Source organism: Hippocampus bargibanti, linkage group LG04, assembly GCF_051943395.1.
Source record: "Hippocampus bargibanti isolate YZ-2025 linkage group LG04, ASM5194339v1, whole genome shotgun sequence".
NCBI classification, from domain to species: domain Eukaryota; kingdom Metazoa; phylum Chordata; class Actinopteri; order Syngnathiformes; family Syngnathidae; genus Hippocampus; species Hippocampus bargibanti.
Genome location: NC_142737.1, coordinates 17,488,363 through 17,501,308, shown reverse-complemented (window position 1 = coordinate 17,501,308; position 12,946 = coordinate 17,488,363). Strand labels below are relative to the sequence as shown.

The window sequence follows — 12,946 nt, the reverse complement described above, 5'->3', positions numbered from 1 at the left end:
TCCGTGCATGAGTGGGGTTTTTCACTGTCACTGTCGGTTAATTGAATGATGCGTGTGTGAATGGTTGTTTCTTTGTATGACCTATGATGAGCTGGCAACCTGTGCAGGCTGTACCCTGCCTACTGAAAATTGATGGATGGTATTCCAAAGCCATATAATTCATACAATGTTTGAATTCAGCTTTGTAAAGTATAAATTACAAGCAAAATAGAACGTAAAATCCAAGTGGCAGCCATTTATTAATAATAATAATAATACATTTAGAGCATTGTCGTCAAATGGTGAGTATAGTTTTGCTTTTGTGAATGTTTGCTGTGCCGATGACAATTTTGTGTTTGGGAGCCTTTTACTGAGCATCTTCATTTTTATTAAGTTCATAGAGTTGCTTGTTCTGTAGCCACCAGGGGACATAAGCCAGTGTCTTCTTTTGCCGGTCCCAAGCCCGGATAAATACAGAGGGTTGTGTCAGGAAGGGCATCCGACGTAAAAGCTTGGCCAAAACAGACATGCGAATCAAACCTCAGAAGATGGAGGACACTGATTCTCTGTGGCGACCCCTAGATGGGAAAAGCCGAAAGGAAAAGAAGTACAGTACACTACATTTTATTTACAAACGCCTTTCAAAGCACCCAATGACACTTTACAATTAAAAGAACAATAAACACCATAACAATAAAACCCTATTGATAAATAATAGAGCTCACTAAACCAAGCCCGGATAAATACGGAGGGTTGGGTCAGGAAGGGCACCCGACGTAACAACTTGGCCAAAACAAACAAGCGAATCAAACCTCTGAAGATGGAGGACACTGATTCCCTCTGACGACCCCCGAAGGCAAAAGCCGAAAGGAAAAGAAGAAAATTAAACTAAACTGTGATGCAATTTGTGAAGGTAGTGAATATTGCCTTCTCGCCCAGTTTCATTCAAGGACACAAATGTGTGCCAAACAGTTTAAGTTTACTTCTGAATGAATGAGCAATTCAAGTAATCTCCTTTCATTTAAATCATGTTACCTATCTGATCAGAGTTTGCCTGCTTGCCCAAGGAATGTTCACAACAGGGTTTTGAACATTCTATTTGCTAAAATAAACAATAATGTTTTTCGGTTCAGGGTGTACCTCTACTTCCACCTGCTGCTCAAATATTGCTGGGATCGACTCCAGCAACCCCATGACCAACAGATCAGAAAGGGTGGATGCAAGCATGGATTTTCTCACTAGGTGGCGGTAGTCACTTGACACATTGGTTGTTCCAAAGTATAAAAGAACACATCACTGACTGTGTTGTTTTGGTCACGTTACTTAATTGTATTAATACCTGGTTTAAGCAGCGTTGAGATTTTTATCCATTGCGTATTTTTTAAAACAGCACGACATTATAAAGTCGAATGCGCTTGATGTTTTGGAACATCGTTTCACGTGCGAATCTTGCTAGCTTGTGACGCAACATTTTGCTAATCATCCCCTTGTCTTGTTTAGTACAGTATAATACTCTTAGTTAAAGTGGATAAATGAGTTTAGATATATGGGAATGTTGTAGGTAAACCTCGTATTGGCTTTGCTCGAGCACAATGGCGACCCAGAGAGCGCTTCCTCAAAGTAAAGAAAGTCTTCTACAAAACTACAACAAGAGGCTGAAAGATGACATCAGGTCCATATTGGACAACTTCACCGAGATCATCAAAACCGCCAAGGTACGTATTTATTTACAGGGCCGATTTTCAACTTCATTGTTCTACCTGCCACTGGCCAAAGTACCCTTGGGTGACGGGAAATTGTTTAATTTCGCTTTATGGATCAACAAATGATTTGTATAGTTCAACATGTTGGTGCCGACGCAGACCTCCTGTAAAATCTTTAAGTCCAAGGCCCACTTTTTGACTACCTGGCAAATCAGTTGGGAGGCACCGCTCTAAAATGTTGTCATTGTTTTTTTCTTCAGATCGAAGACGAGACGCAGGTTTCCCGAGCAACTCAAGCAGAGCAAGACCATTATGAGATGCACGTACGAGCAGCGAATATTGTAAGTGGATTGATGTAGGTCAGGTTTTTTTATGTACATGTATTCAGAAACCAAACCAGTCAGTGATTTATCAAATAGTAGCAGAATTTTAAAATGATTTCTACAGCTCATTAGGAGCTGGTGCTAAGCCTTGAGGACTCGAACAAGGAAGAGGGATGTTGAGATTCAAACCCAGAACCTGAGAACTGTGAAGTAGACGTTCTTAACCATGCTGGAACATGTGTGGCTCCATCAGGTTCGTGCAGGCGAGTCATTGATGAAGCTGGTATCAGATCTGAAGCAGTTCCTCATCCTGAATGACTTCCCCTCCGTCAACGACGCCATCAGCCTGCAGAACCAGCAGCTGCGCTCGCTGCAGGAAGAGTGTGACAAGAAGCTGACCTCCCTGCGTGATGAGATCGCCATCGACCTGTATGAACTCGAGGAAGAATATTACTCCTCCAGGTACAAGTAGACTCCTACTCGCCCCCCCCCCCCCCCCCCATCCCACCACTGTTCTGCGCTCCCACCCTCACCATTCTCCACTAAGTCCCAGAAGCCATCAACATCGTCATCATCATCATCATCATCATCCACTTGTAGCTATGTGTGAGTGGTGGATATACACTGTAGTATATTGACATAGCTACCCTCCCTAAAAGAAGCACGTGCCTTACATTTTACTGCTGTTCGAAGCGAGTATGGTTGATCTTGAAAGAGATATTCAACTGAATATGAGCAGGATAAAATCAGCTCTTCAAATATAATGTTTCTATGTTTGGGGCCTTCTTTTTGCCAACAGGGATGATTGCCATAGATGAGCCATTGAACCGCATTTGAGCCAGGGTATATATTTTACTGAAGGGGGAAATCTCCTCACAGTATTACCAAAGACACGTTACCAAAATCATGGTTACTGGTGAAACACTAGAAAAATTAAAATTTAGCCTTGTAAATGCAACATTAAATTAATTTGATACCCACCAAAGTTAAAGTAATCATATTTATGAATCAAAGTGGAATAGATGTTCAAAAAGCTTTTTAAAGAAAAGAAGCCCTCTTTTTATTGCAGATTCTATTCAGACTTTTTAGGGACACAATTTGTGGGTGCAGCTGAGGTGTTGGGTGGGGGGTCTGTTTTTGTCGCCTCAGTATTGCATCTTTGCTTTTTGTAGATGATGTGGTATTGTCGGCTCCTTCAAGCAGGGCTCTCCAACTCTCACTGGAGAGTTTTGCAGCAGTGTGAAGTGATTGGGATGAAAATGAGCACCTCCAAATCTGAAACAATGGTCCTCAGTCGCAAAATGGTGGAGGGCTCTCTTTGGAGTTGGGGAGGAGATCTTGTCCCAGATGGAGGAGTTATAAGTATATGAGCGAGGTCAGTAGGTAGTGAGGCATCGACAGGTGGATCGTTGCAACATCTGCAATGATGTGGACTTTGTATCACTATCGTGGTGAAGAAAAAGTTCATTTACATTTCGACCTTCAATGGTCACGAGTTATGGACCAAAGGAACGAGATCACTGGATACAAGCAGGCAAAATGAGTTTTCTCCGTAGGGTGTCTGGGCTCTCCCTTAGATATAAGGTGAGAAGCTTGGTCATCCGGCAGGAGCTCAGACTCGAGCCACTTCTCCTTCACACTGAGAGATGCCAGATGAGGTGACTCGGGCATCTGATTAAGATGCCTCTTTGACACCTACATGGTGAGGTGTTTCGGACATGTCCCACAGGAATGAGGCCCCGGGGATGACCCAGTACACACTGAAGATGCCGTTACCCAGCTGGACAGGGAATGCCTTATGATTCCCCATGAAGATCAGCTGGAAGAAATGGCTGGAGAGAGGGAACTCTAGTTTTCCCTGCTAAACCTGCTGCCCCCATGACCTGACCCCAGATAAGTGGTAGAAAATGAATAGATGAATTGATAAACTTAGTGGCTCCTTTATTCGACTCTTTCGCCTCGAACATGTTTTTCTTTGTCGCACAGAGGTGTCAACGTCATGAAAACATTCATTCAATGTAATTGTTCCTTATTGACATGATGGTAGCTATTGAATGCATCAATGTTGGAAATACAATTCTATATCTCATATTTGATGAGCAGAAGAGTGCAATGAGGCTATACAGGGCACAACCATACTCCTAAACTCTGGACCATTTGATGAAATGTCCTTGATTCAGTCGGTAAAAGGTAGTGTTTAGAATGATGAAATAATGCATGAAAGCATGTTCCACTGCACACGTTGGGTTTGAAAACGTGCAGCCGTTCTGACCTTTCCATCGGAATGGGGGAATATGAGACATTGTTCCTGTCTCTTGTGAGATTTCCTGAGCCTTAGCCCTGTGAAACCGTTGTGGTCTTCTGAGGTTGTGGTGTCGTCAAGGTGAGCATCCAGATAGGCTCCACTAAATACAATACATAGTTTCTTTGGAACAAAAATGCCACACTCAGCATCTTTTGAATCCCCTTTCTTCCAACATTGATACTTTATGTATGGCTCATACTGTGTATAGGTTTTTAAATTTAGGCAGAATTCTATTGGTGTACCCAACTAAATGTATGGCGTTAAATATTTAAAATCATATTTGATGATTGCATCAAATTGTTTTCGATTGAACTGTATGTATCAACAGTATGCTGTTCAAGGTGAGAATCTAAAGTGGCTAGGAGAGACATTTTGTTTTGAAAGGGTTGAGTGAACGCTGGCGCGTGGCTGCCACTGCTCACCCGCAGAAAAAACTAAGCCTGTGACTGTAAAATGACCTTGAGAGCACAAATGAATTATTATTAAATGTATTTCCTTCCAAATATTGTTTTCCATCATGTGATCCAAGCTGTTAAAAAGTGTCAATCTTACATGGTTGAACGTGTGCCAGTTGTGCACAAAGATAATGATTAAGAAATAAATAGAAAGGAAAAAAAAGAATAATTTGTCTTGTTTTTCGACAAGAAAGCAATGAGATGGGTCTGCGTGTTCTTTTTGGCATCATATTGGATGTGAACTCGTGTCACTTTCTGCATTTGCTCGGCTTTCCCCCCCTTCATAATCAACTTGACAGCCATTGATCAACGTTGGCTTCAAGTTCTACAGCAGCTGTTGCCTTGGTCAATATTCCAGTTTCTGGCGCTTGTTGCTTAATCTCCATGCTTGTTTGCGACTGACTGAGCTTTCATGGGCATATGAATGTGCTCCTTCTTACTTGGCACTCTTGTCTGCTCCTTTCTTGCTCCGCTGTGCCTCTGCTGCGCTGATTCTTCCCCCCTGCCGCCTGCCTTCCCCATCACAAAGCTACAATCAGTGGGACAGTGTCGACCTGCCCTTGTGTGAGGCGTACCGGCGACGAGATAGTTGGGCTTCCCTGGGCAGCAGCCGCAGCTCCAGCCAAGGGGAGCAAGAGGAGTCGGAGGGCCCCCTGCAGCAAGACATCAACTCACAACACCACCTCAACGCACACGCTGGCGCCACTTCCATCGAGAAACCGTGAACTTGGGGGTACTTTTATTCATCAAATTGTTTACCTGTAGAAGTAATCTTGTTTTTTAGGCTCGAGAAAATTGTTGTCCTGAAATGCATTCCACCGAGTTTAATCTGAATGTGTTCATGCAACTGGTCACTTCATTGCTTTACTGGATCAACGTTAAAATAGTCGGACACGAAAGTGAGAATTTGAGCATCGTCAGTTTTTCCATTCTCATCTAACAAAAGCAAATTGTCTTTGTTTACTTGCTGTACCAAGACGTTTCATTCATAGTAAAATTCATTTTCTGACATGTTCTGCTACTCTCCTGCATGATACGAATAAAGAACAATCGTCCATGCGCTTCTGTTTTTATTTCAAAGAAATGGCTGTAGTGGCATTTAAAATACAGTATGTACATTATTTACACAGCTCATCCACAAGGTAGCAGCTATCGGAGGTCAGAAGATTCTACCTGGAGTACCTTCTGGTAATCAAGAGCCATTTTTTGACTCAGAAACACAACTTGCATGTAAACGGGGGAAGGGTAGTACATCTTATCACCTGTTTGGTAACAATAGAACTTTCAAAGATGATGTTGAGAAACTTTGCACGATGGTATGTGACTATTCAGTGTTTTGAGATTTACTTTAAATTACATTTTCTATCTTAAAAATTCCGGTACACAGTACATACCTTCTGTTAATGAATGGTGCAGAATAGATATGAGTGCCTCAATTTGTAAACACCCATTTGTTTGAATGATTTCATGTATTTCTACATCCTTGCCTTTTCCTCATAATACACTGGCCGCCTTTTTGTGTAGCCATTGGGTGGGTAGGAGGCTTCATTTTCAGCAGATGGGTCGCCATCAAAACATTAATATCGTCGATTCATCTTCTTGAACTTCTCATAATGGTAGTCATCGGTAGCCTTTTCGTTATTTGGTCGTTTGCGGAAGTTAGGTGGCTCTGACGCTGTGGAGCGACAAGGTTGAATGAGAAATATGTAGCAAATAGCTGAAAGTAGGCAGTGTTTGTGGCTGAACACTTACTCTCTGTCCCAGGTTTCTCAGTGTCCCCCACGCGCAGCGGTCTTGCTTTGGGTTCCTCTTTTTCTCGTCTGTGGTGGTGCCTCTGAGCTGCATTGGCATCCTCATGATAAACTGCGGAAGGGAGAAAGCGGGATGATAAGGAAACTTAACCATTGAAATAACAGTTCTTCATGCCTACAGCGATTGTGCTGGACATAGTTAACAGCTATGTTCGTCGGCACAAATGATGTTCCATTGTCTTTTTTCTTGTTCCTTTGGTCCGCAAGCAGTTTGGCTTTGGCTTCCTCTGTCTGGATGATGTTCTTTATCTTTGCACTAAACAGAAATGAAATGTTATCTGTTGATGTATTTTTCCCATCAAATGCTTAAGTTAATCATTTTGACATACTCGATACCAAGGTCGACTTCAGGGATTCCACTCAGCATCTGATTGGACAACATTTCCTCTGTCTTCTTGGCAGAGTTGACACGGATGTTCTCAGGCAGCTCATACAGGTGGTCCTCTGCATTTTTCACCTTGACTTTTTGTTCCTCTGCTTCCACGAGGCCCTTCTTTCGTCTCAGCTCTGTTTCAATGTATTTCATCCTGACGGAACATATTCATCAAGGTACGTCTGAACCATGCCCTGCCATCTATTTTTTTGTTTCAAAACAATAACGCCTGGTTCAGATTAACTGAATATGTGACTGACTATTAAGCAATTGCTTAAAGGTCGTGAGAGTATCAGAAATTAATATGTACATACATGTCAGCATCTTCATCACGTCTGTTTGTCTCAGCTGAAAAGGAGGTACCTAAATTAAGGTCCGTATCGTCCTCTGTCCTATAAAGGCAAATGTACATATTTCAGTGACAATGCCAAAGTGTTAAATATGAAAGACAACACGATTATCGAATACTTGGTCTTATTTACATGTCTCGATTGCGATCTTTGACTTTCTTCATGTCCACAACCCCTCCAGTTTTGAGCTTAAATGGGTCATTCTGTGAAATGAGTAGATATTATTCACCGGGTGTACATCAAAAATAAAACCGCACAAGGCAAAGGGTGGTACAGTTTTTAAATAGTCAACATGAGGTTTAGGAGTACAGTACTCACATCAATCTCAGCCTCGGGTGGCAATTTTTCTCCAACCAATAAGGCAGTTACGCTGTGAAAACAATCGTCGTCATTGACGTGTTTGTTAACTATACGGTCTTTCACATTTGTAGCAGTAGCTGTAATTAAAATACGATCGGTAGTTACCTGACTCCGTTCTGTCGTCGCCTCAAACTCTGTAGCTCTTTGGCTTCTTCTACTTTACATCTAAACGGAAGGAGACCCACGGGAACATTTGAATATGAGTTCGATTGGGTCAAACAAATACATTCACTTAATGTAGCTATGACTGGTCCTGCTGCGTGGTTATCTGTTCGCTAGCAAGACGTTAGCTCGGCGCCCCTCATGTAATATTTAATCTGGTTACCTGACTTCCTGAGTTGTCTCATCTTCTTCCACGTCCGAAGAGTTTCTTCTCCTTCTAAAGTTTTTGCCAGACGGCATTTTAACATGCGACTTTAAAATTACCTTCTCTTGGAATTCGCGGCGTGACGATTGTTATACTGTACCGACAAAATAAACGTTCCCTGTCGTCCGATGGGGACAATTCTAAATCGCGCACAACAACAACTCGTCAACCATTTCCGGTCTCTTCGGTTATCAAAACAAACATGGCGACTGCGTTGCAGGTCGGCAGTTTGCTGGCTAAATCCGCGAGACTTTTGCGCCCGTAAGTTATTTACGCCCGTCAAACGGGACGTTTTCGATATATCCTTAGAAATTGTTGTAAAACATTTCGGTAGAGTGCCTGCTGGCTAATTATATAATTTATGTGTGACACTGATTATGTGATGTCACCTGCATCATTGATGACACATTAAATTTGATAGCCCCTCTGTTGCAATAAGACTGCTGTTGAAATCACGACTTAATAAATTAATTACTAGATTTAGTATTGTAAAAGTTTAATATCATTTGTCCGTGAACTCAAGAGAGGCGGTGGTAATGATTGGTTTATTAAAGCTAAATATTTTTGTAAATGGCCTATTTATTATTTCCCTTTGTTATTTGTTGCCGGAAATGTTGTTATGAATATGATGTTAATAATCACCCACCTCTGTTCTTCTGATGTATCGTAATGAACAGAAGTGTAGGCAATCAGAATTAAGTGACCTGATAATATTATCACTCAGTCTTGTATTTCTTTTCCCAATAAGGCCCTTTCTTTCTCTTTATTGATATCAGGAGGCTGGATACCCTATGGCACCATGCTGCCTCTCACAGGTCAGTCTTTGCACAAAAGCAGATCTGTACTTGATTTTAGGGAAGAGATACCGTTTCGTGTGTGGTTGTGGTTTGCTGTGTTGGGTGGGTCACATCAAATACACCAGACAAAGTAAGAACAGGAAGCATGCGTGGCGATTTTGCTCTCATATTGTAAAACAGATTTAAGATGTATTTAACATTTGATATGTGGGTAGCCCAGTTTATACTTTATGCGGACGTTGCAGTGAAATAAAATAAATGAACATTGTAATGCATCTGAATAAAATCAGAAATTCATTGGCTAGGATATAAATCATACACTACAGTAGTCTGATCACTATTATACATTGCAAGTGAAATATGTCACATAATTTTTACCCTAACAGTGGGTATTGTCAGACTAACATGGGAATTTCCCCATTGTGGGACTATTAAAGGCTTTCTGATTCTGATAATGTAGTGTGGATAATGTGCTATATTGACAGTTGTTTTTCACTGTTTCACCAATTTACTTTTGTGTTGTTGGCAGTGGAGGCCAGAGTGGTGGTTTTCAATGGCTTTCACACAAAACAGTAGTCAGGAGCAGATGGCCTCAGCAATGGGTTCTTCCCGGTCTGTATCTCAACTTTATGGGTGTCTATGCTCCTTTTGTTTCAACAGTGATGGTGTTTTATTAATTGTGCAATGCGTCTTCCTAGGGAGGAGTATGTTTGTACAGACACAGGACACACCAAACCCAAACAGTCTCAAGTTTCTGCCCGGACGTATTGTTCTAGAATCAGGAACTATGGATTTTTCCAGCCCTCGTGAAGCATACACGTCACCCTTAGCCAGGTATACACTGTCATTATTCCAGAACAATTTTAGACTGATATTTGGATATGATATGTTGTAGGATATACGGCCATATTCACAATATACAGTTGGACCTCTCAGACTGAATGCAGTCAGTTTTGGGAAGCAAATCAACCTTGAATTCTGTTTAGATTATATATCAACTAAAAATGTTGTTCTGTGCTATCTGTAGACAGCTATTCAGGATTGATGGTGTCAAGAGTGTCTTCCTGGGACCTGACTTCATCACCATAACCAGGGTACAGCAGACCAACTTCGATGACAAACACAACAAAATCCAGTCATCTGTAACACATTTTGTCCTTCTAGGCTGATGAAAATATTGAATGGAAAGTATTGAAACCTGATGTGTTTGCGGCCATTATGGACTTTTTCACCTCCGGGCTTCCTGTTATCAATGAGGACGCTAAGCCTAGTGCAGACACAGGTGAAATTGAGCCACTGTGGCTTACAATATACACCATGGACTATTATTTTGAAGGACTTGGATGTGACAACGTTTCTTCCGTGAACAGCACCATCAGATGATGACGATGAAGTAGTTGCAATGATCAAAGAACTGTTGGACACTCGAATAAGGTAGCTGACATTATTGTTGTGCTTTTTAGATTTCCACATTCGTCCTTTGGTATCATAGCATTGTTTTTCTTTTTTCCTACATTTTTCTTAGACCCACTGTGCAGGAAGATGGAGGAGATGTTGTGTATCGTGGCTTTGAGGATGGTGTGGTGAAATTGAAGCTACAGGGATCCTGCACTAGTTGTCCCAGCTCCATTGTCACTTTGAAGAATGGAATCCAAAACATGCTGCAATTTTATGTTCCTGAGGTTGAATCAGTCGAGCAGGTTGGCATTGATTCCAAAACATAGCAGTTCAGAGAACCCACCCTTCTTAGATTCCAGTAAGAGAGTGCTCTCTCTGGTATATATCTCATTTGGTTGGGGGTTGGGGTTTCAATGTGCAAGGACTGTGAGACCTGGAAGCACATTGTTCGGAGGAATAGCAATGTAACCAGAACACAAGGAATGTTGTGCTCATGAAAACAATTATGCACTTGGAACCATAGGTAGTAGTTCAATGATCGACTTTGCGGTTGTGTCATTGGACTTGTGACTGTATGTCTTGGACACTTGAGTTTAAAGGGGCGCGGGGAGTAAACCAATCACCACCTAGTGGTGTGTTCGCTCCAAAGGCAGTCTGCCTTGGCAGACCCAAATGTGTTGTCAGTGTCTGCTGGCAACATTGAAATAGACTATCTTTTCAGAAGGAGCTTCAACTCCCATCGCTGACAGAAATTTGGACGCACTCCAGGGAAGACAGGGGACAAGGAGACACAGCAGACCATGTTCATGTGTCCTTTGTTGAGTTGGCTCAAAGGTGGTCACTGCCAAACATAGCAGCAATACTGCAATCTGTCGATGGACACTGGAAGCATGCTTAAGAAGAATCAGTCATAGCTGGCCTTTTTGGCCTGTGGAACTCAGACAGCTGATGTACTGGCTTGCTAAGCAGAACCCAACTCTGGCCGAGGCAAAAATTCAGGAATGGGGTGGAAAGACTTCTGGATGCCTTCAAAGAAATTCTAGTCCAACAACATCTCAGGGGAAGGAAGTGACAGTATACCAACACCACTGTGTATAGTGGTGATTGCACACTGCTGACCTATGTTAGGGTCATTATTAATGAAGCAGGAATCAAAAGTAAAAACAAAAAGATTTTTTAATATTTGGGACGGCACAACAGAATGTGACATGATGACAGGAAGTCCAAGAAAATAAAACGATGTGTAAGGAAATAGAAAAGATGTTAGAAATTTGTTAGTGTAGCGAATTGCCCGAACAACCTCAACTGCGAATTAGTGGGAAGAATGCTTCAAAGACCTCCTCAATTCCACTGTCACACCTTCCCATGGAGAACCAGCATCTGGGGTGTCTGTGACAGGTTCTCATCTTGGTTGAGTTGAGGTAACTAAGGCGGCAGGTTCCCATGAATATATGAGGTCCACCCTGAATTCATAAAGGTTTGGGATGTTGTGTGGCTGTCCAGGTTGACATATTTCTGCGAAATTTCATGCGCAGTGACTTGTTCTTAGATGATGAGAGTGGCCGGTCCCCTTTTTAAGAAAGGTGATCTGAATGTGCGTTCCAACTTCAAAGGAATTACACGCTTGAGTCGCCCTGGTTTGGTCTGTTGGAGAAGAGTCGTTGTCAGGATGTGAAATACCAGATTAAGGAGGAGCTGTGTGGTTTTTGTTGTGGTGATGAAACTGCACTACCTCTACATCATCACTTTGCTGCTGTGAAATGTAAATTTCTCCACTGTGAGACTAATAAAGGCATATCCAATCCAATCATCAAGCTTTAAACTCCACCATGGCTCCTCTTTTACACGATTTTTTTAATCTTTAGGGCCAGATTTTTGGGGCATCCAAATATTACGTCTGTCTTATGCAGGTGATGTGGTGCTTTTTTCTGATTCAAGGCCACCGGATGCTAATATTTTCGCACCGCAATTTACGGTATGTGCTATGTACCGGTACTTGTATTGTAACATTCGTAATTACCTCACACAAAAAGGAGACTCGGTGGTTGAGAAATACTGTTTTTACAGCAGTGAATTTTACGAAGAATTAACATTCATTTTTATTTTACAGGTGAAGGATGAGGAGGAGGAGGAGGCTGCTCAAGTTTGACTAACATTCAGCGAGGTCAAGCGCACATTCCTCACTGCACTGGCTAAGAAGGAGCATCCATGTGGCTTGTATACAGTACCACACCGTGGGAGTATTCATCCCCCTTATGTTAATCATAAAATCACATAATTCAGATTGTGGACACCCTGGGTGCCAAAGTCTGGTCCTTGAAAGCCTAATAACGATCCTGCTCACTTGAATCTGATGTGTTGGAGGGACACATCTAAAACAGGCTGGATAGGGTCAATTTTGGCACCTGACTGGATTTTGGCACCCCTGGTCTACAGTATATTCAAACGTATTTCAACATAAGACAACTTCTTTATAGCTTGATAGCCATTAAATTTATCATCATCCAGTAATAAACACGCCCTCGCATTGCTACTCTAAATGACTTTCTTGTTTAAATGCACAATATTTATATGAATAAAGTTAACCCATCAACATTGTCCGTCTTCCTGTTTGTACTGCATTTTGTGAAGAGAAAAAAGAAGAATGGTTTCATATATGGTGTGACTATTTTGTGAATTACAATGTCCCTTTTTACGAAGACGTGCGCTGATTTATTTGGCAAAG

General features: G+C 41.8%; 3 protein-coding genes across 4 annotated transcripts; 2 read left to right on the top strand and 1 right to left on the bottom strand.

The window, feature by feature from the left end:
* The first annotated feature begins 1,258 nt into the window (after positions 1 to 1,258).
* med22 (mediator complex subunit 22) lies at positions 1,259 to 5,677 on the top strand. Its single transcript, XM_088994472.1, has 4 exons — positions 1,259 to 1,694; positions 1,943 to 2,023; positions 2,259 to 2,467; positions 5,295 to 5,677. Exons 1-4 carry the CDS (start codon positions 1,572 to 1,574, stop codon positions 5,488 to 5,490), a joined length of 609 nt encoding a protein of 202 aa, XP_088850598.1. The 5' UTR covers positions 1,259 to 1,571; the 3' UTR covers positions 5,491 to 5,677.
* Positions 5,678 to 5,822: 145 nt separating this feature from the next.
* Positions 5,823 to 8,124, bottom strand: lg04h9orf78 (linkage group 04 C9orf78 homolog). The gene is made up of 9 exons (XM_088994469.1): positions 7,985 to 8,124; positions 7,765 to 7,824; positions 7,618 to 7,669; positions 7,432 to 7,502; positions 7,264 to 7,341; positions 6,906 to 7,103; positions 6,696 to 6,832; positions 6,518 to 6,628; positions 5,823 to 6,440 (listed from the first exon to the last, which is right to left on the bottom strand). The coding sequence occupies exons 1-9, from the start codon at positions 8,059 to 8,061 to the stop codon at positions 6,343 to 6,345; spliced, it is 882 nt and encodes a 293-aa protein (XP_088850595.1). The 5' UTR covers positions 8,062 to 8,124; the 3' UTR covers positions 5,823 to 6,342.
* Positions 8,125 to 8,154: 30 nt separating this feature from the next.
* On the top strand, positions 8,155 to 12,818 carry nfu1 (NFU1 iron-sulfur cluster scaffold homolog (S. cerevisiae)). Of its 2 annotated transcripts, none has more exons than XM_088994470.1 (9): positions 8,155 to 8,287; positions 8,775 to 8,841; positions 9,353 to 9,435; positions 9,522 to 9,657; positions 9,851 to 9,917; positions 9,988 to 10,105; positions 10,194 to 10,257; positions 10,349 to 10,523; positions 12,332 to 12,818. In XM_088994470.1, the coding sequence occupies exons 1-9, from the start codon at positions 8,155 to 8,157 to the stop codon at positions 12,368 to 12,370; spliced, it is 882 nt and encodes a 293-aa protein (XP_088850596.1). In that variant the 3' UTR covers positions 12,371 to 12,818. The 2 variants fall into 2 exon arrangements, with proteins under 2 accessions (XP_088850596.1, XP_088850597.1); XM_088994471.1 differs by having other exon boundaries at positions 8,169 to 8,287; positions 8,803 to 8,841.
* Positions 12,819 to 12,946: the final 128 nt, after the last annotated feature.

Bases quoted from the DNA above. Each gene is read 5' to 3' on its own strand.
- nfu1 (XM_088994470.1), top strand. From the start codon at position 8,155: ATGGGGACAATTCTAAATCGCGCACAACAACAACTCGTCAACCATTTC. The intron at 9,658-9,850 runs GTATACACTGTC...TGCTATCTGTAG, and splicing joins TACACGTCACCCTTAGCCAG to ACAGCTATTCAGGATTGATG. The intron at 9,918-9,987 runs GTACAGCAGACC...TTGTCCTTCTAG, and splicing joins ACTTCATCACCATAACCAGG to GCTGATGAAAATATTGAATG.
- lg04h9orf78 (XM_088994469.1), bottom strand. From the start codon at position 8,061: ATGCCGTCTGGCAAAAACTTTAGAAGGAGAAGAAACTCTTCGGACGTG. The intron at 7,342-7,431 runs GTAAATAAGACC...TTGCCTTTATAG, and splicing joins AAAGATCGCAATCGAGACAT to GACAGAGGACGATACGGACC. The intron at 6,629-6,695 runs GTAGGCATGAAG...TCCCTTCCGCAG, and splicing joins CTATGTCCAGCACAATCGCT to TTTATCATGAGGATGCCAAT.
- med22 (XM_088994472.1), top strand. From the start codon at position 1,572: ATGGCGACCCAGAGAGCGCTTCCTCAAAGTAAAGAAAGTCTTCTACAA. The intron at 1,695-1,942 runs GTACGTATTTAT...TTTTTTCTTCAG, and splicing joins AGATCATCAAAACCGCCAAG to ATCGAAGACGAGACGCAGGT. The intron at 2,468-5,294 runs GTACAAGTAGAC...CCCATCACAAAG, and splicing joins GAAGAATATTACTCCTCCAG to CTACAATCAGTGGGACAGTG.